Below are 22034 nucleotides of genomic sequence, written 5' to 3'. Positions count from 1 at the left end.
ACATGAATATTATGTGGCAAAAATTGACATAATTTTTTTATGGAACTAGGTCGATTTTCTGAGCTTTCGCACCGCAAATAAACGCACCTATATTTATGAAACAATAACATGGAGGCTCTGTAGTCCGAACCAGGACGGCAAACTTTATTACTCCTTTCAACCTTGAACAAGGCAGCGCAGACCAAGTCCACCTCTTTCCGTTCTTACCTTTCACAATAAAAGCCCTAAACATATAATATTCACAGCATATCGCATTTTCGTGTTGTTTATTGGTCACGCCCCCGTGTGTAAAGGCCTTTAGTTGTGTCACAACTCCTAAAGCCACATTCTTGGGATAACTTATACACCTAGGAGTGTAGTGGCAGCGCTAAGGTTGTGTTTATGCAGATAAGACAAAAGCACTAGTAGGCATATAGCTGATACATAAGCCATTTACATGTAATCCACCCTTTAATCATCCTCATCACAGCCAAAGTCGGTCACAGGTATAGCAGACAGGAATAGACAGTGTAAAACAAATAATGAGATCATTTTGATCCAAGATTAGAGCTTCTGTCTGCTCTTCAGGCCAGCACGCCAGATCCAAAATGCCAACTCAAAGGCAGCCAAGATATTGAAAGCATATTGAAGGTATTTTATATTACTGTTTGGGTCGCTGTATATTTGTGCTTTGGGACTCCTGAAGCAGAACAGAGAAGTGGTCTGGACTCTCCTCCAGGTGCATTAAACTTGCTTTTAAAAGAGATAAGAGGAGACGATGTAATTGGTAATTATTCTAAATCAACCTGCTGATGCTGCACTCCTACTAGTAATGTATTCATCCTGACCAGGACTAGGCTTGAGTCTCTGGTTGTCAAAATTGCATGAAATGATTTGATCACAGACCAATATGCGCTTGTTGCGCCCTGAGTTTGTGCTTGCGATTGAGCCCACTTTCAGGAAATTAGAGGCCGGAGTGTTGCTGGGTAGCAGGCAGTCATACAGGCATTGTTCCAAGAGGGATAACCAATGAACAGCACTACTCAGGAAACAAATTCACACAACGGTGCGTGCTGTCGGCTGTCATCACAGCTAGCGCCGGCAGGCTATTTATACCAAAGGTCATCCGGCACAGGCAGTGAGTACACACACAAACACACACACACACACACACACCCACACACAAACAAATAGACAAGAGCCCACTGTCCGCATTGGCACTACTCTGTTAGAGGTTATTGATAAACTTCCACTGGATATGCTCTGCTGCTCTCATTGGGAATAACCCCCAACGCCGAGTGGTTCACAAGTATAATAACATCATTTCACATGCAGAGACATTTTCACACTGTAAACACATCAGGGATTTTACTTTTTATTATATACATATGAAAACTGAGATTTGTCCAAAAACATCTCCCCATGTAGATTTTCCCTTTTGAAAATTAAATTGTGTGTATCGTGCATCAAGTAGCCTAGAGCAGGGTAGGCATAACTTTTAAACTTTCACTCACCTGACCAAAACTAAACTTTATAACAAAAACACACACACCATATAACCCATTGTAAATAGAAACTGAACTTAAAAAGTAAAACAAAGCAAGCGTGTAACATCAGCCTTCCTGTCATGTCCTTTCTTTGGCCTTTTAAGCTATGATGAATACAGCTTTGGCTTTACTAAAAAAAGTGAAATGATTAATATCCTTCAGAAAACTGCAAAATGGCCAGGGCTAAAATATAGGCCAATGAGATTGAGCATTCATTAAACGATTAGCTAAAGCTGAGCTAAAACCACAGTGTAGCCTGTACAGGATAAGGTTGTGAAAATCATTACACTTCCCCATATTCCTTAAAAAGATCTACCTGCCTAAAATAACAGACTGTTTTTTTAACATTCAAAAACTGTTTAACTGTCAAGCACAGATAAACGTGGCATAACTTGGTGGTAAGTTCCAAGTAAGAGTAATATAACAGCTTTGACAAATCAGATATTAAAGCTGGTTTCAAAGACATTTGTAAAAAAGAAATGTTTTTTTCTCTCTGCCCTCCTATCCTCTCTATCCAACAGCAGCAACAGAGGCAGTAGTAGCAGAAGGTCTTTATTTATAGCTGCTCGGCTTCGCACTGGCCCTGCCTGCCTGTCACAAGACCCAGCAGTGGATCCTGTGACGACAGCATCTGACTGACGGGTAGCAAGAGAAGGACAGCAGAGTGGATAGGAAGAGAAAGAAGCCGTGAGGAAATGAGGAAAACATATGATAGCCTGAATTGGGAAATAACATGAGGCATACCACAACAAGCAACCCTTTTCCCATAATACGCGGCACTTCCGTACATGCTCACAGAAAACAACATCACCCATAATTTCATAGTGACTTGGGTTTCTTCCGTTGCATTTTTTGTTGTTTTATCTGGGTTGCAAAATGTTCCCTATCTGCTGTAATGGTGATACAGCAAATCCATTGCACGAGTATCCCTACTTCTTCCTCTGTAAACTAATAAAAAAATTAAAAATCTATATTTGCGACAAAAATAAATCATGATTAAAAGCATTTTCAAACCATTTGCCAAAGAAGGACAGCGATTTACATATACACATTGCATTAATTCTTCCTTCTAAAAGCCCTTATCCTAGATACTAATTTAGAGAGACATTTTAAAAAAACATTTTGGATTACAGAGACATAAATACCCCTGTGTTATAATAGAGATCCTCTCTCTTAAGAGTCTATGAGTGGTTGAAAACACGTGTTCCATTTTTTTGCACCCATTACTATTCTTGCTTTGCTTCTTCCCCATATTCACTTAGTGGGAATCCACATTAAAGGGATAGTTGGGTGTTTTGAAGTGTAGATAATACACCGACTATGGATAAGTACCTCATACAACCCATATGAGATACTGTACTTATCCATAGTCGGTGTATTACCTACAGTAGATGACGGTCGGCGTGCCCCAAGCTTGGAGAAGCAGACAGGAGTTACTCCACAGTAGAACTCAACATTTTTAGGTATTGTAGCCACCCAAAAGAAAGGCTCACCTAAAAAATCAATATCAGTTTAAGTGTACGCTATATTTAGAATATTTTCACCGATTTACCTCACCATGACACAGCTATACAGTCTATGTTTCCAACGGGGGAACTGAAGACGTTATTTAGACACCAGACTCCATTGAAAAAAACTGTAATTTTACGTCGTAGAACACAGGAGTTGATTGGTTAGTTTGTTTGTGTCATTGTGTGACTGGTTAGTTTGTTTTCACCAAAGTCACACAATAGCACATACAAACTAACCGATCGAGGCAGCGGTAGACCAGCAACCCCCGTGTTCTGTGAGGTAAAATTACAGGGTTTTTTCAATGGAGTGTGGTGGCTTTGGCAAGAGTATAAATGGATACAACGACTTCAGTTCCCCATCGGAAATGGCTTTCTGACGGCAAGGTAAAGCAATAAAAATATTCTAAGTATAGCGTCCACAGCAGTACATTGCTTTGCTTCCGTGCGGTAAATCCTGTCTAGTTCTCCAAGCTGGAGGCGTGCCGACCATCATCTACTGTAGGTAATACACTGATTATAGATAAGTACCTCATACAACCCCACTTCAAAACACCCGAACTATCCCTTTGAATGCAAAATGCCACATGTAAGACATGAATTGTCATTTGCTAAAAAGGTTTTCTGAATTTGTCGGTTTGCTTTTCTGGGTTGCTGCTTAGCTAAAAACACAACTAGACAAACTTGTTTTAGCTCTATTGAATCACACATACAAAAAGCATTTAATACGTATAATTAAGGGCAGGGCAGTCCCAGGTGCTGACTCAGTAATGAGCTGCTGCCTTAGTAAATTAGGTGCTAATTACAAACAAATTGCAAGCACCAATTGAATGAAAGTCAGAGAAATGTGTGCTGTGCTTTTATGATGGTAAATCTGGCACTGTGTTTTTACACAATATTTTCCTTTTACTGTAGCTTGATTTGTGCATTGCGTTGTTTTGTTAGTGAAGCTTACTTGGAAGGTAAGTTTGTTTATATAATTGAATATTATAAATACAAATGTTGCATTTAAATGATAACACTATACAGTCACAGTTTTGTACAATTTCCTACCAATCAGCCAATGGTCTATTTAGAACTTCTCTATGAAGAAAAAACTAAATTGAAAGTTTCAATTGCTGGATCAGGTAAGCTGTCAAATGTGCTATAAAGAGCAGCAGTCACTAAAAACTAGTGTAGGCAGGTTGGCCGCTAGGCATTGACTGTTCATTCCTGACAATGTGCTTTGAATTGTGTAACCTGTGGTCACAGATAACCTGTTTAGTATAAACTACTGGGAAGAAGGCAGAGTTTTGCTGCCTTATCTGTTGTGTACTACCAGTGGCAATGGGTGACCATCTAAGACATCAAATATAGTACTATGTCTGAATAAAATGTATGATACATCAAAATCTTAAAATACATTATGGTGTGGGAGAGTCTTGGACGTCGTATTAGATCTCTGTGTTGGCCTAGTGATAGTAATGAGAGCAGTAACATGTCTCTGAACTGTCTGTTTCTCAGCCTCCTCAGATAACAGATTAGAAATCCCTCTGCTTAGTTGTCCTACAGTGTCAAATTAATCATTTTTATTTATTATATTCCGTCTCTCTCTCTCTGTTCTACATTGGCCTCACAGTGGTGAGAGTAAAAAATGACAGGTAAAGGTGAGATGCCACAAAAATCCATCTACTTTTGCATGTTTTTCCACATCAAAATACACGGTGAGGAGAGGTAAGTAGCAGACAGTGTTGCACACATGAGGGTCAGACAGGGGATGACCATGTTACCTGGCCCACAGCCCTCTCCTTGCCCTGAGATAAGATTAGCCTGCTACCTAAAACCCTTCAGTGAGAGGAAAGGGTTGGGTGGTGGTGGGAAACCCCCGAGTCAAAGCCAAACACCAGTCACCTTAGGACAGGAGGTCAGAGAGGAGACTAGAGGAGAGGAGAGGAGAGGAGAGGAGAAGAGAAGAGAAGAGAAGAGAAGAGAAGAGAAGAGAAGAGAAGAGAAGAGAAGAGAAGAGAAGAGAAGAGAAGAGAAGAGAAGAGAAGAGAAGAGAGGAGAGGAGAGGAGAGGAGAGGAGAGGAGAGGAGCAAGTAGTGGTACTGTTGTTTTATCAATGGCCTTGGTTACAAAGCCCTTGCACTGTTCCTGAAAGCCTGGTGCATCACACACTCCTCAAGTGTCCATACATCAGACAGCCAATCTGGTTAAATAAAGATCTGTAAGAGGCTTTGCTGTACCTAAGATATTAATAGCTCCGCCTCACTGGGAGATGTTTCAGTGAAGCACGTCTTTGTGGATGTTTGTGACACACACCACAAAGACTGTTGTGTTCCACACGGTAACCGCAGGAAACGGCCTGATCCACTGGTGATGGTGGCATCCACTTTGGCTCCTTGACACAAAGCTCAACAGGAATCTGGCTGACCGTAACACTGCCTGGGGATTCTCGCTCGGGGGATAATCCAGAGAGACTTGTTCCTCCCTCTTCCTACTCTCACTGCACACAAAGTGTGTCAGGGTCCTGTGACCGGCAGTGACACACAGGCCCACATTCTGAGAAAGCCCAGTGTACTACTGGGGGAGGGAAGGATTTGTCTCAAGATGACGAGCTCATTGGTTCCCGCTGGTGCGCCCACGACCTCTCCGTCTACCTGTCTTTATGTGCGGGTATAATAGTGTGTGGGTGGTGTGTTACGGTGTGTGTTCCTGTGTGCCTGTGGTTGTGCCTTCCTGTGTCTTTTTGCACTTTCTGTATGGGTATATGTGAGTGTACCCTTGTGTGTATATGTATGTGCACACTACCCTAACACATATTAATGTCTTAGGTTACCCACTAGCCCCAACAGCATGTGGTGCAGGAGCTAGAGGGTAACCTTAGCCAGGGTTCCCTTTGTGGTGGGCAAGCAGGTTGATTAGAGCAGGCTCTGCTTACATCCCCTGTACAGAAGGCTTTGTGTTCAGCCCGGTCTCCTCTTTCAGCCCTCCTCAAGAGCTGCTGACCAACAGACCAGAGCAAAAGTGTGCCAACACGTCATGTCCAGTATGGGATAAATGGTATATACCTCAGATTAAAAAAAATCAATTAACACATTTAAAAACAGTAAATCTGAGGTTTTGTAATTATGTGCTCTTGTAAAACAAATGCAAAAAATCTAAATCTCAAACATTTTTTTAAACAAATTTCTTGAGACAAATCTCGACAAATGTATCAGTCCAAATTGACTCCGAGAGACACACATGGCGCATGAGAATACAAAATCTTTTTTAAAGTCTGGGTTAGAGATGCGCTGATCTGATTTTCTTTCAAATTTAAATTCTGCAAACCTCACTGTGTGGAACTCATTTGGGTTCATTTTTATAAAAGGTAACAATAGGGCAAGGATTGCTCAGCAGCTGTGACTTAATGGATATAACGGAAAGCAAAAATCCAAGTTTTATCATGACATTGATGAAGCGTGTTTACCATGATTAATACATAAAATAACATATCGCTTATTACACGGCTACTTACTTAAGAAATCAATAATTTGACAAAAAATGGTCCGCCAAAGTCCAAGATCAGAACTGCGCCCATAGCAACGATCTGTTATACATAGCAACGGTCTGCTATAAATAAATAATAGACCGTAGAACGCCATGATTGGTCAATCAGAATTGAGTATTAAACAAAGCCGTGTAATAATTCACAATAATTCAACAATAACCCCTTTTCAAGCACAAGGGGTCTTAAAAGCTCTTTGTAGAATTTAAAATTTTATTTCACATTTTTAATATTTTGGTTGATATAGATAATTGCAGTGATTCCCAGCAGAGTTCACAAAAGCTAATTTAATTCCTTCCTTCCAAGAACTCGGTGGCTGGCTCGTTGCCTTCATTTCTAAACACAGAGCCTGTGACGCACATGCACACGAGTATTGTTAGGGTTGGCCTACACCTGTGGCTCTAAACCTTGCTGACTGGGTTTGTGCCAAACCTACTGATGATCCCTGTACAGTAGGCTATGTGTAGGTGGTTGGAGAGAAATCCAAATGTAGGGGAGAAAGAGGCAGGCCCGATTTATCTAGAGTTATGAGGTACATACAGCACATATACAGTAGAAGCCTGAGGTATGGGTCTCAATTTAATCTGACATCTGTAGAGCCTTGTCACTGTCTTATCCTAATGTTATGTTAGGGTTACATCAAAAAGCCTTCCTGTGCCGTCACAGCAGACTCACCAGCCAGCAGCGGCTTAACAATGGCAGCCTAAGCCAATGTTAACATATGCCGGCAGCTAAATTAAGCTCCTAATTAACAATCTCATGCGGAGATAACATTATGGGATAAACATAGAGTGCCAAGTAACCACCTGAGCTAAATACCCACCAACGCACAAAAATCCCTTTCAAACACATCACTAATTGCCTTTAGAGTACATTAATTTGGTACTCTAAAAAAGATCTCAGGAAAGCTTAGTACTTTTTATTTTAATCATAATAATAAGCTTTATTTAAATGGCATTTATAAAAGTGCTTTACAAACTATAATAGTAAACATTAACATTATCGGGTAAAAAAAACAGGAGCGTTTACAACGTAAAATAAATAGAAAATAAGATGCCGTAAAATGCCTTAGGATGATATTTCAGTACGAATTTAAAAGGAATGATTGAGATCCTCAGATATGGAGTTCCACTGCTTGGGGGTCTCTAGACACCAAAGATGAATGAAAAATGTGGATAAAAAACTTCCTGTCAGGGCAAGCATTCAGTAACAAAGCTACACTGTATTCGCTAAATCTAGGACTAATAATTCAAACAAGACTACTGAATTGGAATCATTTGACTGGAGAAAATTCTCAGAAATCCAGCACCTAATATCAAACAAACACCAGATAATACAGGACATGACTGTTACGTAAGGTTTTATCAAGGCATACAGCTAAATGTTGCCAGAAATGAAACTCAATTACGTGTCTTTGGATTTTATGCCCCATAATGTTACACCACGCGTATTTGACGGATATGACCAAAACCAAAGCACAGCCACATCACTGATGGCAACAAAGCTTTCCATAAGGTTGGTCAATACTACTCGGACTACAAACGGAAACCAGAACACTTCCGATACCAAAGTCTTGTCCCGCTGCCTACTGATTCTACATGTGAATGCAGAATCAGTTTATAGAGATTATAATCTCGGTAACTGTCTGCTTTTTGCAGTAACATGGTTTCTTAAATGTCATGTAAACCTGGTTTCCTTTATCAGGATAAAACTATATAGCAAACCCGGTGAACAAAGATAGATTTCTACTGGGATAAACTTTTTTTTTTGTATAGGCTTATGCTTCACTGGGTTTCTACGTTTTTTTTTAGCATTTGCATGACAAAGCCCAGAACAAGGATTATTACTTGTTGATAAAAAAAAAACGTACCAGAAAATTCACCAAAGACCCCTCTTAATCGTAACAATTAATCGTAATCGACAATCGTGCTGTGTACGTGTTAGAGCGACCAACACAACCACGCTGGCTGACCTGCAACGAATCCTGGTTGAGGAAGGAAACGCCATCCAAAACCAACGTGTGACCAGGTTGGCGATCAGCATGAGGAGGAGGTGTCAGGCTGTTGTGGCTGCGTATGGATCTTCCACCGCTACTGAGGCTCCTGACGATGTATTAAATGAATAAAGTGTAAAATAACCAATATGTCTTGTTTGTTCCTTGTTACTGATAGAGAGTTCAATCATCCAATCCACCAAACAACTCAAAACAAGAGTCAATACCAACAGGAGAATACACTGTTTACCATTGACGGAGCATTTTGGCAAATTTTTCTTGGGCGCGACCCACATAATCAGCTGTGCTGCTCGTCCCACAAATGCATGATCCTTACAAGTTGGACATCATTGTGAAGGTACATAAACAGGCTTTCTAACGATGTAAAATACAATGCCAATTAGTATTGTAACAACAGAGAAATAATCCACCAAAAACAAGTTTCCGAACTTTCTTTTTCCAGTTTATTTGTATTGTAAAACGTTTCAACATAAATACTTCAGACCTGTTTCATAGTACAGAAACACATTTCAATTTGAATCATGTTAATACCACTTATATATACTTTTAAACAGAGGGTCATTTTGTTTAAATTGGACTCAACTCAACAGAATTTATACTTTTACTTCAGAAAATTTTGATTGTAATATTTGCATTAGAGGAAGCGAAGTGACTGATTCATGACAGATTGGTGTGATGTGAGAGTTTCTAATGGCGCAAAGCTAATGTGGGTGGTAGTAATTGATACAATGCTTGTTTTATTGGCGCAAATGGTCCTCATCTGTATATATACACTTTTTAATGACACAGCACAATTTTGTAATTCATAGTGAATTATGTTGCGAATGCCCTGGCAGAGTGCCACGGACCTGACTTTGAGAATCACTGGTTTACAGCACAACTAATAACGAGTCAGGAACAAATCCCCCCCCAACTTGGCTTCTCCAATAACCTGGTGTCTTGTGTGCATGTAAACAAACAATGTGTCAGACGGTTCATGTATGTATTGGTTTTCAGTGGAGCAGGAGAGCTACAGTGCATGTAGAATATTGGCCTCCAAGGCGAACACAAGCCGCTTGATGGCCTGCAATAACCCAGAGCAGATAACATCAGAGGCTACTGCTAGCAGGGGTGACATTTAAACAATCTGTCAGGGCTGACTGTGCATGTGCTTGAAAAAATCAGCCAGGGGGGGAGAGAGAGAGAGCGAGGGAGAGGGACAGACAGGGAAACAGAGCTTTTGTGTTCCTTTATGTGTGATAGAAAAACAGAGAAAGCAAGAGAGACAGAGTGTAAGCGACAAGAGAGAGAGAGAAGAGTTGACATTTACACACTGTGGGTCTTAGCAGTGAGACTACAGTATATACACACCACTGATATATGCACAAGTGTGTCCAATATCCTCCAACCAAGTTCATGACAAATCATACAGATTATTATACTGTATATACTATGTTCCTGGAATATCCAAGCATCAACAAAGTAACGCTAGTTATAGAAATAAGAGTACATAGGACAGATTGTACACCTTCCTAATCTCCACATGTCAACAATGGCCACCCCAACCTCCTGGCCTTGACCCACCTTCACACAGATGAATTAAACAACTGTACCAGCAGAACCACTTCCCATCCTCTGGGTTGCTTGTGCAGCACTGGAATGAATGATGAGGATATGGTGAGGTAGTAAAAAGAAATGCAGTGTCCTCAAGTATAGGGGCCATCTGCTCTGCTTGGGGGGAGAGCCTCATGACAGTCCTGTTACTCTTTATCATGCTTGTAATCAGGCCAACACGAAACAACAGAACAAACGAACAGGAAATAATCAAGGAAAAAACAGGAAGACTGCAATTTTTCCTCCAAAAACATAAATGGAAGTGGAATATGTAAGTAGGAAAACTCTTCCCATCCGTCTTTTTCACAGCTCTACAAGTTCATACATGTTTAACAAGATGACTAGAATATCTTTACCACAGAGGCCCAATTTGAGCATGATGTGCATAAAGTGATCAGCAGTTCATATTGTTAAAACCTCTATCCACAATTGGTGTGCCCTTTTCGCCCAGCTGTCAAAGTCCACATGGTCCACATTCCAATTGTGACCTGTGTAGTAGGGTCCACCCAAACACATGGAACCCAACTGGTGATTCACAAGTTTAAAAGTGACAACAGAGGTCATTTATTTTAAATATTTTCTTATTTATCCCATCTAAAACCTCCTATCATTTTCAATAAAGGGCACCTCTGTTTCTTGATAACTCATTTTAGAACATGTCACACTTGATTGGACACATAACGGGACTGGGACAAGAAAAACGGCATGGGGTAGAGAGGTGCCAATACCAAGCATTAGCCTGACTGATATAAGGCATTGAGGGGTCGCCTAAAATAAAATGGGATTCAAACAACCCTAATCCCCGTGTAGCAAGCCGCGCCTCATAGTAAAATGGGAGAGAAAGAAAAAAATGAAAGCAGATGCAGGAGTTCAACAGCTTTCTCTCTGGTGTAACGCAGCCTCTGACATGTTGATACAGCGCAGCCAGCGGTAGCTTCAGTTACACTAAATTTAAACTAGACAGATGCCACACATAGTTACTCATGCCTCGCCCCGGGAAACAAACGTCTCATTCATCACACTGGGTGCTGGGACCCCTTCGGTTCAGTAGGGTTAAGGGGCACCCACATGGTGATCCAGCCCCACATGTGGACCTCATGCATGACTGTCTGACTTTTGACCTCTCTGTCTTTCTACTTTCATAGAAGTATTAGAAACCTGGTCCATAAACTCTCTTTTTTTCCTGGCACATAACGTCTTCAATCTCAAACTATAACATTTATAAAGTCTATAGACATTAGCTTGTCTGATTCCACTGTCCTAGCTCTATTTGTATGCTTTCCTCTCTTCTTTTATTTTCTTTTTAACAGTCTTTTGGATATAATTTGTGGTGACAACTGTTATAATAACTATACCTATGCATACCAATAAATATCATTGTCCTACATGTCTAATATCAACATGCTTCACAATTAAAATGTCAAAAAAGACCCAAGCTAATTGCACATTAGCAAATTGGTCAATTGGTCAATTGGTCAGTCCAGTACATACAACGTTAAACAATATGAGCAAAATATAAAGTTGGACATATTTTAACTATAGACTGGTGACCTCTCACCAAATTGGCAATATGTGTGTCAATGAAAAAAATGATGTATTCTGTAAGGCTGTCAAAGTTAACGTGATAATAACGAAATTTGTTTTAACACCACTAATTTCTTTAACGCATTAACGCAACTTGCGATTTTTAGGCTGTAGCAGGCTTAGGGTTTTAAAGCTAGAGTGAAGATATTGGCATCATATGAAACTAGAAAACCTAAGGAATCCATTGGTACCAACCATGTCACACTAGCTTGTTGCGAAGGAGGTAAAATAATGCTTCAAACTTATTATACATTTTGGCGAGGAAAAACTGCCATTTTCCAAGGGGTCGCTTGACCTGAAAATGGGTTCTATGGTACCCACGAGTCTCCCCTTTAAAGACATGCCAACTTTATGATAATCACATGCAATTTAGGGCAAGTCATAGTCAAGTCAGTACACTGACAGCTGTTGTTGCCTGTTGGGCTTGAGTTTGCCATGTTATGATTTGAGCATATTTTTATGCTAAATGCAGTACCAGTGAGGGCTTCTCATTGTCATTGTTTTGTGTTAATTGATTTCCAGTAATAAATATAGACATACATTTGCATAAAACAAGCATATTTGCCCAATCCCATGTTGATAAGAGTATAAAACACTTGACAAATCTCCCTTTAAGGTAAATTTTGATCAGATGAAAAATGTGTGATTAATCACGATTAAATATTTTAATCCACTGACAGCCCTAGTATTCTGTTGTTATTTTAGGGAAGGTGTAATATAATTTATAACAGACGTCAGGACAGCCTGTACTCTAATGACAGCTGCTTGTCTGAGTGGTGGCTCCCACCCCTCAACATAAAGTCTAAACAAACACATACACACACACATATACACACAAACACACCTGGCTAGAGTCTGGGAGTGCCGAGACACTCACCTTGCGATGTAGCGCACAGCATTCTTCCACTCCTCTCCTCGGTAAGATTGCAAAGTGCTTGAGCAGTAAAAAGTTAAAGGCTGCAGACGTGCCGGGACGAGAGGGGTTCTCCTGCGCTAAGTACAAACGAGTCACTAGAACCTGCCGCCTGCCCTCTGCCACTCTCTCTGGGAGCTCAAAATAGTCCACCATGAGAGCGATGTAATTTCAGTCTTTCCCACGACAAGAAACTGAGAGGACCGGGCTCTTGGTTCAGAGAAGCAGAGCAATGACAACAACATAGACGAGGGCAAAAATTGCTTTCTCCACTAACTCATTTTATGATGCTAAAAATGTGCCTTGACATATCTTAATTTCTAACCATGATAAAAACAACGCTAGATGTACAAGAAATGTCACAGCATGTTAACAGAACAAAATCAAACCTGACTAGTGACTAAGTGGTTGTGGTGACTGCTGGCATCTGGAGATTTCATTAGCCTAGATCAGTCTCTCTGATGTCACTGGTGGTCTCTTTCACATCCTGAGAGAGCAGTGAGACAGGAAAGAAGCCTCAGTCGTCCTGGTGGCGGGTCTACAATGCTCTACGCTGGTATGATGGCAACTGGCAAACCACAAAAACTTATTTCAATTCGTGAGATAAAAAAAAGCAAGGACAAAAAAAGTCAATGTATATGGAATATATACAAAAAGAAAAAAAGGCAGATATAGACAAGGATAGTGGGTCACCAAAAATGCTGTTCATCTTCCCCTTACCAGCAGCTAGAGAGCACCGCGGTGTGCCCCCCGCTTCTTTCTTTCCACCCTGCCATCTGAACCCCACATGGCATGTCTGGGCACAAAGCCAGACACCTTCGCTGTGGATCTACTATTCTGCCACCCATAAAGGGCACTCCTGCCCCCCTGCCTCTCTCAGACCACCTCTAGCGCCCAATGAGGCCACTGCTCGTGACCTGCATAACCCAAACTTACCAATATCTACCACTCACATAACCACTTCACAATAGATACTATCACAAATGGAGTAAGTAGTACTTTAAGGGATAAGCAAAAATACATGTTGTAAAATGGATTGTATAATTTTCATATATGACACTACAATCAAAAACAGTCGAGGGGAAATATGTTCTATAATTAGTATGTACAACCCCTTTTGATACTATGGATGAAAGCAAGTGTGAGGCCACCGTCTGTAGCAAGTAAAACCATCACACACAAGTGTGTAACATGCCACTTTCAGTGCCGTTTGTTTCACAATGATAGTAGATTGAAAACTCTCTGGAACTGACGTCCGTTACGCATAATGTTACTCAAAACATGACTTGCATGCCTCTTCACACGTGGTTTCCCCTGCCTATGTAAATCTTTGAGAGGCCGCCCAAGTGTTTTTTTTTTTCCAACAGCCTTAAATGACAAATTTAACAAAGAAAAAAGCACTGAGCTCAACTCTCACGGGAAAAAGTGCCGTAGAAAACGAGTGACCAAGCATTGTGACATACTATTAATGGAAATATAACACACCGTCGGTCGCTGCTTTTCATGGTGAACATTTCTTAGCACGGGGAATTTTGATTGGATTTTATTGTGAAGTACCCTAAGGAATTATGCGTAGAGAGGTACTTTTATAGTGAGTTCATGAATCAGTTAGGTTCATTAAGAGTTTCTAATAGAGTTTCTTAAAAGGGTCGGTTCACACAAATTACTAAAAAATAATCTACTAAATGTCAGAAAATAGTGAAAAGCGACCATAGCAACTTTCCACGGCCCAAACTGTTATCTTCAAATAACTTGTTTTGTCATACTAACAGACCAAAATCCAAAGATATTCCACATTTACTATGGAACCAGCAAATCTTTTGTATTTTTCCTTAATAAATTAATCGATTAATCGATCATCAGAAGTGACAATCACAGTTGTAGTCAGTTCATTTTCTCCTAACCATTGCAGCACTGAATTTGGGTTGATATAATTTTACTACTGTTACATTTAAAGTCACCAGCAACTAGAAACAATGTCCCAGGGGCTTAGCGTAATCCACAGACCTCGTGGTAAACCACTTTCACTGGAATTACATTCTACGAAAGGAATAGTCCTCGTGAAAACTTTTGACAGCCATGGCCTGTGGATTTTCCAGAGTAACTGGGAAAATAATTATTTTTTAAGTGCTTTGGGGGCACAAATTAAATCCCTTGTTCCTCCATTGCATTGAAATGGTGGCAGAAGGTTCAGAGGTGGATATCTCAAAAACAAAATGATTTGTATGAATAGATACTACTAGGGCTAAGTGAGAGAATGTTTTTTTTATTTGTGTGAAAAGACATTCAATTAAACAAGTACACACTTGGATTAACAAGAACATCCTGATCCCCATAAACACACAGTTGAGGAAAGAAATGCCTAAATTACAATGTTCTTATAAAAACAAAGAACAAATGTATGGACTTTGGTTGGACAAATATATTCCAAACACCTTAGTGGACCAAAAATGAAAAGTGATGAATGCTGCCATTCAGTTGAATTTTACCAACACAATGTAATATCTAGAGGTGGCATGTAGGGAAATAAAGTCAGTGGAAAGATATTACTGGAGATGAACAGAGGAAGATTTGCTATGGACCTCAAACACAGAGGACACACTCCCTCGAGTTGAAAATGTGAAAAAAAAACATAAGTGAAAGTTCATGAAAGGATCTGCAGTAAAATAAGAGAAGCTGGAGTTCCTGGTAAATCTGTAAATCAGTTTGTCTGAGCTGAACAGAGTCGCTACTTGTTGTCACAGTACACAAAAGTTGGTGGAACTTGTCCATTGGCTATTTGAAGCCAAAAGACAAAGGCTTTGTTTCTACTCCGCACAGCTCACATGGAAAACTGATGAGAATCAGTTCACTTTACTTATTTAATTTTTCCACTTTCTTTTTTGCATCACAAATCATTCCACGATATTTTGCTCCTCCCCTCGTCTTGAGTCATAGTTACCGGCTAGAGCTTAGTGTGGGTTATTTAGGCTTTGACTAGGGTTGGATTTTAATCTAAAGCTCACATTTAAACCATTTTTAAACTATTTGTTTTTGCTACATTAGTTTTAAATAATGAATTGGTTACCATAGTCATATAGCAGTTTTTGAGCAAATCTCACACCTCCAGCGCAAAACAATCAAACAATACTTTTTCCCATGTTGTTTACTAGGAACAGAAACTGACAGATGGGTCAAAAGGAGGGCTGCACCCTCTGAGTCGATTAGTCAATTTGGTCTTAGTTGACTAAGATTTCAATTAGTCATTTTTTATGCTTTTTTATGCTGAATGACTTATTATAAGCACATCTCTGATAAATATAAGATTTAAAGTGGTGCTTTTGTGTGATTCTTTGTGGAGAAACTCGATTAAATCAATTAAAAGATTAGTTGACAAAATCTTGTGAGTGTTAGTTGACTAAGAATTTCTTTGGTCGAGGACAGCCCGAGTCAAAAGCACTGAGAAGTCGCTAAGAAGAAGAAGCTTATAGGCAGCACCTCATATTCTAAAAGTTTAAAAAGACAATTGGGTAGTTACTGTCATTGCCTCTTTTGAATCCAGGTAAAACACGTGAACTACTTTCATCTGGACCATACACCTGGCAAAATAACATTCAGTATTAGTGACTCAGCTAACCACACAGTGATGAGTTGCGACCATTACCGTAATAAACAATACATGCCTTTAGCTACAGGCTAACTAATAGACTTAATCCAATTTTTTAACCCACAATGGCAAATTAGAGCTGAACCAATTGTTGAGGGCAATACCAATATCGATGTTTGAAAACTTAAAAAACCTAATTGCGATATATTTTGACTTATTTATAACAACATATAACATAAAGAAATATTTCGAGAACCCTTAAATTTGATTAGCAAAAAAAAAGGTAGAAGATATGTACTGAGCAGAACATTTTATAGTAGAAAAATAAACTACATACTGGCAAGATTATTTCTGTAATGTTGCATTTGTATCTTTGACATTTCTGTACTGAATTTTCTTCTTACTTATTGGCCAATATATATGCACTAACCCATATACGTATCTAATATAGCAAACTGTTTTGTTGGTGATCTGAAACCATCTCCTGGATCTGGACTACGCTAAATAAATGCAAACAACAACAACACGTCTTTTAAGAGTAAATCTAAATGAATATTAAATTAGGTAATTTCCTTTACTGAGAACAAGTATTGGTAGAAGAGGCTTTTAATAATCATTTTTACTCACTTTGAAGATGCCTGTTTTGTCAATGAATAAAGCTGTTGTTGATTTTAAAGCTATTCTCTGTCCTTTCAGATTTATTTCAGTGATTTTTGAATGATCCTATCCCACTTTCTAGGCTAGTTACGCTGATTCACAGAGGGACTAGTTCTTCTATTCAGCTGCCACTGTACATAATCAGGGGAAAACCCTTACAGTAAGCTTGCCCAGTGCCTCTGAATAGAACAGTGGAATATTTCACCTCAAAGAGGTGACTGTTTCCTGAGCAACAAGAAAACACTCAGAGAGCAAGAAAATGAAAAGACAGACACAGCATACAAACAGACAAAAGAAGAACAGAACAAAACTCACAGACAGAAGAGGCAGGGCGTTATACTGTACCACACCATTACACAGATTTTTAATCACATTCAAATATGCAAGTAGAAACGATGAAAGATAACCGCCAGCTGCGGGCTGACAGCAAAAGTGTGCAGGAAACCGACATTCAATAGTCAGCTCCATTAAAGAATAAGATGAAGAGACAATATCAAAAACAAAGATGTAGATGAGATTTGTCACAGATGAGCGACTACCTTCCATAACAGCACCCTTTTAGAAAGTTAAGTACATGACTGTAAACATAATGTAACTTTCTGAGAAAAGGAGGTACTGTATATACTGATGTTTCATTTATATTTCGAGAGACGCTTTCTCTCCTTTTCACAACATCACAGCCCAGTTCAAGCAGCATTCAACAACAAGAGAGTGGAGTAAAAACCTGTTAGATATTCACAGCAGAAGTTCTCCAGGTTATTACAAAAACAAGCCCCGACTTGATCCTTCCTTCAGAGAAGGAGACCAACTCAGGAGTGTGCAACTCCCTGTTACTCTGGCTGTGTGATCCTGTATTACACTCCACTTATTAATTTGGATAGGCACCCCCCTTTTGGGCCAACTCATACAGTCCAGACCAGATCAAAACCACTTGCACAGTGGTGCTTTTATTCCTACGCTTATTCCAGCTGCAGTTTTTCCCCTCGTCCCATCCCCAAATCAAACTTATTTTTTAATCGAAGGAAAAATTGATTTAAGATTGCACAAGCCAAACCTTCATGGAGTCATTACTTTCCCAGAGTTTCAGGAAAGGGACACAGCCGAGGAATTCACATGTTCCAGTGGCTTAGGCCCAAAGACAGAAACCAATGAAGAAGATGAATTTAGCACAGATGCAAAGACCAGCGAATGCTATTAATCAATCCAACTCAATCAATTCATTTGTGGGTTTAAATACAGTTCATGATCTTTGTTATATCGCACACATCACTCCTTTTTACAATGTACACTATCTAAAAGAATCTAACTGAATAAACGCCCTACACCTAAAAAGGCAGCAGCTTCTGTCATACACAGGAGTAACTAAGGGTGTTGTATGATTTTTTAGCGATATCAGATAACTGATCCAAGGCCATCTCAGCCACCTCAAATACTTTTCATTTCACTGCAACACCTGAGTTTAGTTTCCACCAAGATTGTTTTGTCTGCAATTGTGATGCTGGGTGCAGACATCTGCATGAGTTTATGAGAACCTGTCCTAATTTATTAGATATCATTTCATCTTTTTCAAGTGTCTGCAATCATATTATATATATTTTAGTCCTGACATCCATAACATACTTTTAAGCAATTTTTGGAAGGTTTTTTTATTTTAATGGGAGGTGACCATTTACATGTCCAATAGGGGTGTAAGAAAATATCGGAAATATCAAATATCGCAATAGTGTGTTTTGTGATACTGTATTGATTCTCATTTTTAATTAATAGTTTACATGCAAAAATTAAATCAGTCAATACTTTATTTCATTTGCAAAGAGATGCACCCTCTCAGCGTATGTGCACTTTCAAAGTCGTACTATGATGTGGGACTATGATAAATGCAGAACCCACTGTTTTGATTGCATAAAAAAAGTAAACTGTTGGGGATTTTTTTAAACTCAGATTTTATGCATATGGTGGTGTGATCTTTTAAACTATGACAGTTTTCCTAAAATTTGATTTAAAAATCGCAATATATTGCATTGTTTACAGTATCACAATATATCGCAATATATTAAATCGTACCCCTTGTATCATGATACGTATCTCGTATCGCCAGATTCTTGCCAATACACAGCCCTAATGTCCAACAATACTGGTAATGTTCTATACTGCCAGAAACTAAAAGTAGCTTAGTTTCTTACTCTACTTAGCTTAGTAGAAACTTGGCGTTTTTTGTTTTTTTTCTCCAAACAGAAAACATTCTTCTCTTTTTTAACTGGAAGCATTTCTCTTTAAACATTAATTAAATAAAAAACAGAGTGAAATATTCAAATCCATCCAATCATTTCGATCAATTCTCTTCATATCCAGATCTTTACAATCAAGCTTCTGCTGATAGCTTACTTTGTTTCAATAGATATACTAATACAATCATGATCATCTGTCACTAATACTTAATAACACCCAGGCATTGCTTAATGTCTTTCATTCTCTTCTTCTCTACTGTGATATTGGTTTCCAAGATAGCCAAAAGAAAAATCTTTGAGTTTTGTCCGTTTTGTTAGGCATTCTCATCTTATTAGGATAGTTTAGCCTGGAGGAGAGAGGGCAGTGTCATACGGCAAAGATCCTCATCTAGATTCAAACCCAAGGCAGCTCATTTAGCATGGTCTCAGATCACTGTTCCACCAGGACAAAGACTATTTTTAAGTTCTTGGTATCTCACTTTGAATCTCAGCAGCAATATATTACATATTGTGTGAACTTGAAAAGCACATTAGACATATCCTGAGGGTGAGAGAAGATGGTTTGGAACAGGTTATCACTAAAGTTTTTCAAGTAAAAGTTCCTCACTACTTAAGGTGTAAAGCATCATAACAATTACCTGATTATTTTTTTCATATCCCTCTTTTGTTTATGTCCCTAACATTTGTGACATCTAACAGTCACAGTAGATAACTCATCATTTCAATAGTCAATGTAGTTTTATATGAGACTTGACAATAGGTCTTGCTACCTGTTTAACTAGTAAAAAAGTTGATAAACTTTTAAAGACTGAGGCTCGCTTTAACTAGAGCCTTTGTCAAAACATTTTACTCGCAGATATAAGACCAATTATGGAATAAAATTTGTGCCTAACAGGAAGGTACAATTCAGGGCCACCATCCTTAAGGTATTGTGTTAGTGTTGAGATTCACGATGATGGCACCCATAATAATAAATATACATATTATAAACATTAAAAAGTCTTGGCTGTATTTATACTTACAATATGTAGTATTATTATTATTATTATTATTATTATTATTATAAATAATTATTATATTATTTTTCTTTCTCCTTTTTTTCAATTTGGATTGATGAATTTCTGGACCCAGTAGCCGAAAGCTGTTAACCTGTAATTAACTGTACATAAACACAGTATGGGACAATTGTTTTTGCTGTGCATAACTCTCTTACACATTTATGGCTTTACATTTACAGATATCAACAATAACTAACTCTTGAGTTTTGCTAAATTAATAAATGTTATTACTAAGTAATGTGCACTTTATTATGCACAATTGTGCACAATATTTAACAAATATCTACAGGAAAGACTATGTTTACATTGAAATAACACACTTGACATGCTTTTGCATCTTTTGCATACAACAGCATCTGCACTACTTTTAACTTATTTTATGAACAAGTGAATAAAAGTTTTGACAACATTAGCATGTGCTACTGTGTGTGACATTCAAACTGGTCCCTCCTTTCAGTCATACTTCACTTACATCAACCTAACACTAACTTATTCCCACCAGCAGAGTGTTTCACATTTACAATCTATCTGCTCCAAAAAACTGTAGGATGCATTTACAAGATTTAACTTAATTCATAGTTAAATTAGCTGTCTTTTCCTCCACATCACTCTTTTAATTACTTAGCTTTAATTTCTCCTCTGTGTTATTTATTAGTATGATTTTGTGTGCCCTCTTTGTAAAGCATCCTTGGGTTTCTGAAAGGAGCTATATAAGCCCAATTTATTATTATTATTATTATTATTATGGTATTAATAACTGCACTTGAGTGCTAGCCAGCCTGCTAACATGTGAAGCTAATGACAGCAGCTGGTGTTTGTGGACAGTAGCTGAGCGATAGAAAGGATAATATTTCTCCAAAGAAACGTACAGTGTCGGTTCCTCTTACCAGAAAGAGCACACACACACAGTTGTGGTCGAAAGCTGCAGGGTTAAATGAAGCCAGCAGTAGCTCTATGTTTAGGTGAACAACTTTAACAAGTTTACTACAGTATATGAAGCACAGTATAGGGGGTACACTTCACTGACCTGCGGGGCCTAGCGGCTGCTGCTGGCCGTCCTCTCCGAAGATCAGCCTGAAGTCCAGCTCCTCGTTGCCGGGGCAGTTTGCAGTCGTCATCGGGTGTTTGACAGCTCGACCAACCGTCGAGCGAGCGACCGTTGGCTGGAGCAGTTTATGCTCTCCTACAATGTCCCAACATTTACCGACTGGTCCACCACGACGCCCCCAAACTACAACTTTTAGTTTGTTTTAACTCATGTGTTTCTTTCCTCTCCTTCGTTTGACAAATCCACAAATACAGCAGGTCGTTATAGCTCCTCTTCTGGCTGCAACTTCAGAGAAAGTCGTCTGTCTCTCTGCTTCCCTCGCTGTCTCTCTCTGTCTGTCTGTCTGTCTCTCTCTCTGTCTGTCTCTGTGTCTGTCTGCAGACCGAGTCAACAACAGAAGAAGCGTTTTATCAGCCAGTGTTTAGTGTTCGCCATAAAGCCGATGAATCGTCCCCTCTTTCTCTCTCTCTCTCTCCTCCAGTCTCTCTCTCTCTTTCTCTCTCTGGAGCTCCTCTCCCAACTTTTACTAACCCCCGCGTGACAAGGCTGTTCCAGTGGTGACGTCAGCAGACACAACACAACACAGGGGCACACACACGCACACAAACACACTACTGGAAAATATATTTTTTGTTTTTATAGGGTCACTTTAATGTTTTTAAGAAAGAATGGAACTATACATTAAGTCAATATCTAGTAAAACAGTGAATTTGTGCTCCCATTTTAATGTTTTTATTTAAGTTACTATTATTTATTTATTTATTTATTTATTTATATTAACCCCTGGCAT

The 22034-nt window shown here is 39.1% G+C and overlaps 1 protein-coding gene across 2 annotated transcripts in view; it reads right to left on the bottom strand.

Annotated features, from left to right (window-relative positions):
• The window catches only part of nfatc3a (nuclear factor of activated T cells 3a), a 68925-nt gene extending 47146 nt beyond the window's left edge, over positions 1 to 21779 (bottom strand). The window contains exon 1 of one of the 2 annotated variants that reach the window (XM_037746459.1): positions 21224 to 21779. In XM_037746459.1, the coding sequence (XP_037602387.1) occupies positions 21224 to 21314 (91 nt within the window). In that variant the 5' untranslated portion in view covers positions 21315 to 21779. The remainder of the gene's footprint in view (positions 1 to 21223) is intronic. The other variant, XM_037746451.1, reaches the window with a different exon arrangement.
• Positions 21780 to 22034: the final 255 nt, after the last annotated feature.

Source organism: Sebastes umbrosus, chromosome 2, assembly GCF_015220745.1.
Source record: "Sebastes umbrosus isolate fSebUmb1 chromosome 2, fSebUmb1.pri, whole genome shotgun sequence".
NCBI classification, from domain to species: domain Eukaryota; kingdom Metazoa; phylum Chordata; class Actinopteri; order Perciformes; family Sebastidae; genus Sebastes; species Sebastes umbrosus.
Note: the sequence above shows the minus strand (reverse complement) of the source record. Positions and strands in the feature narration are given on the sequence as shown.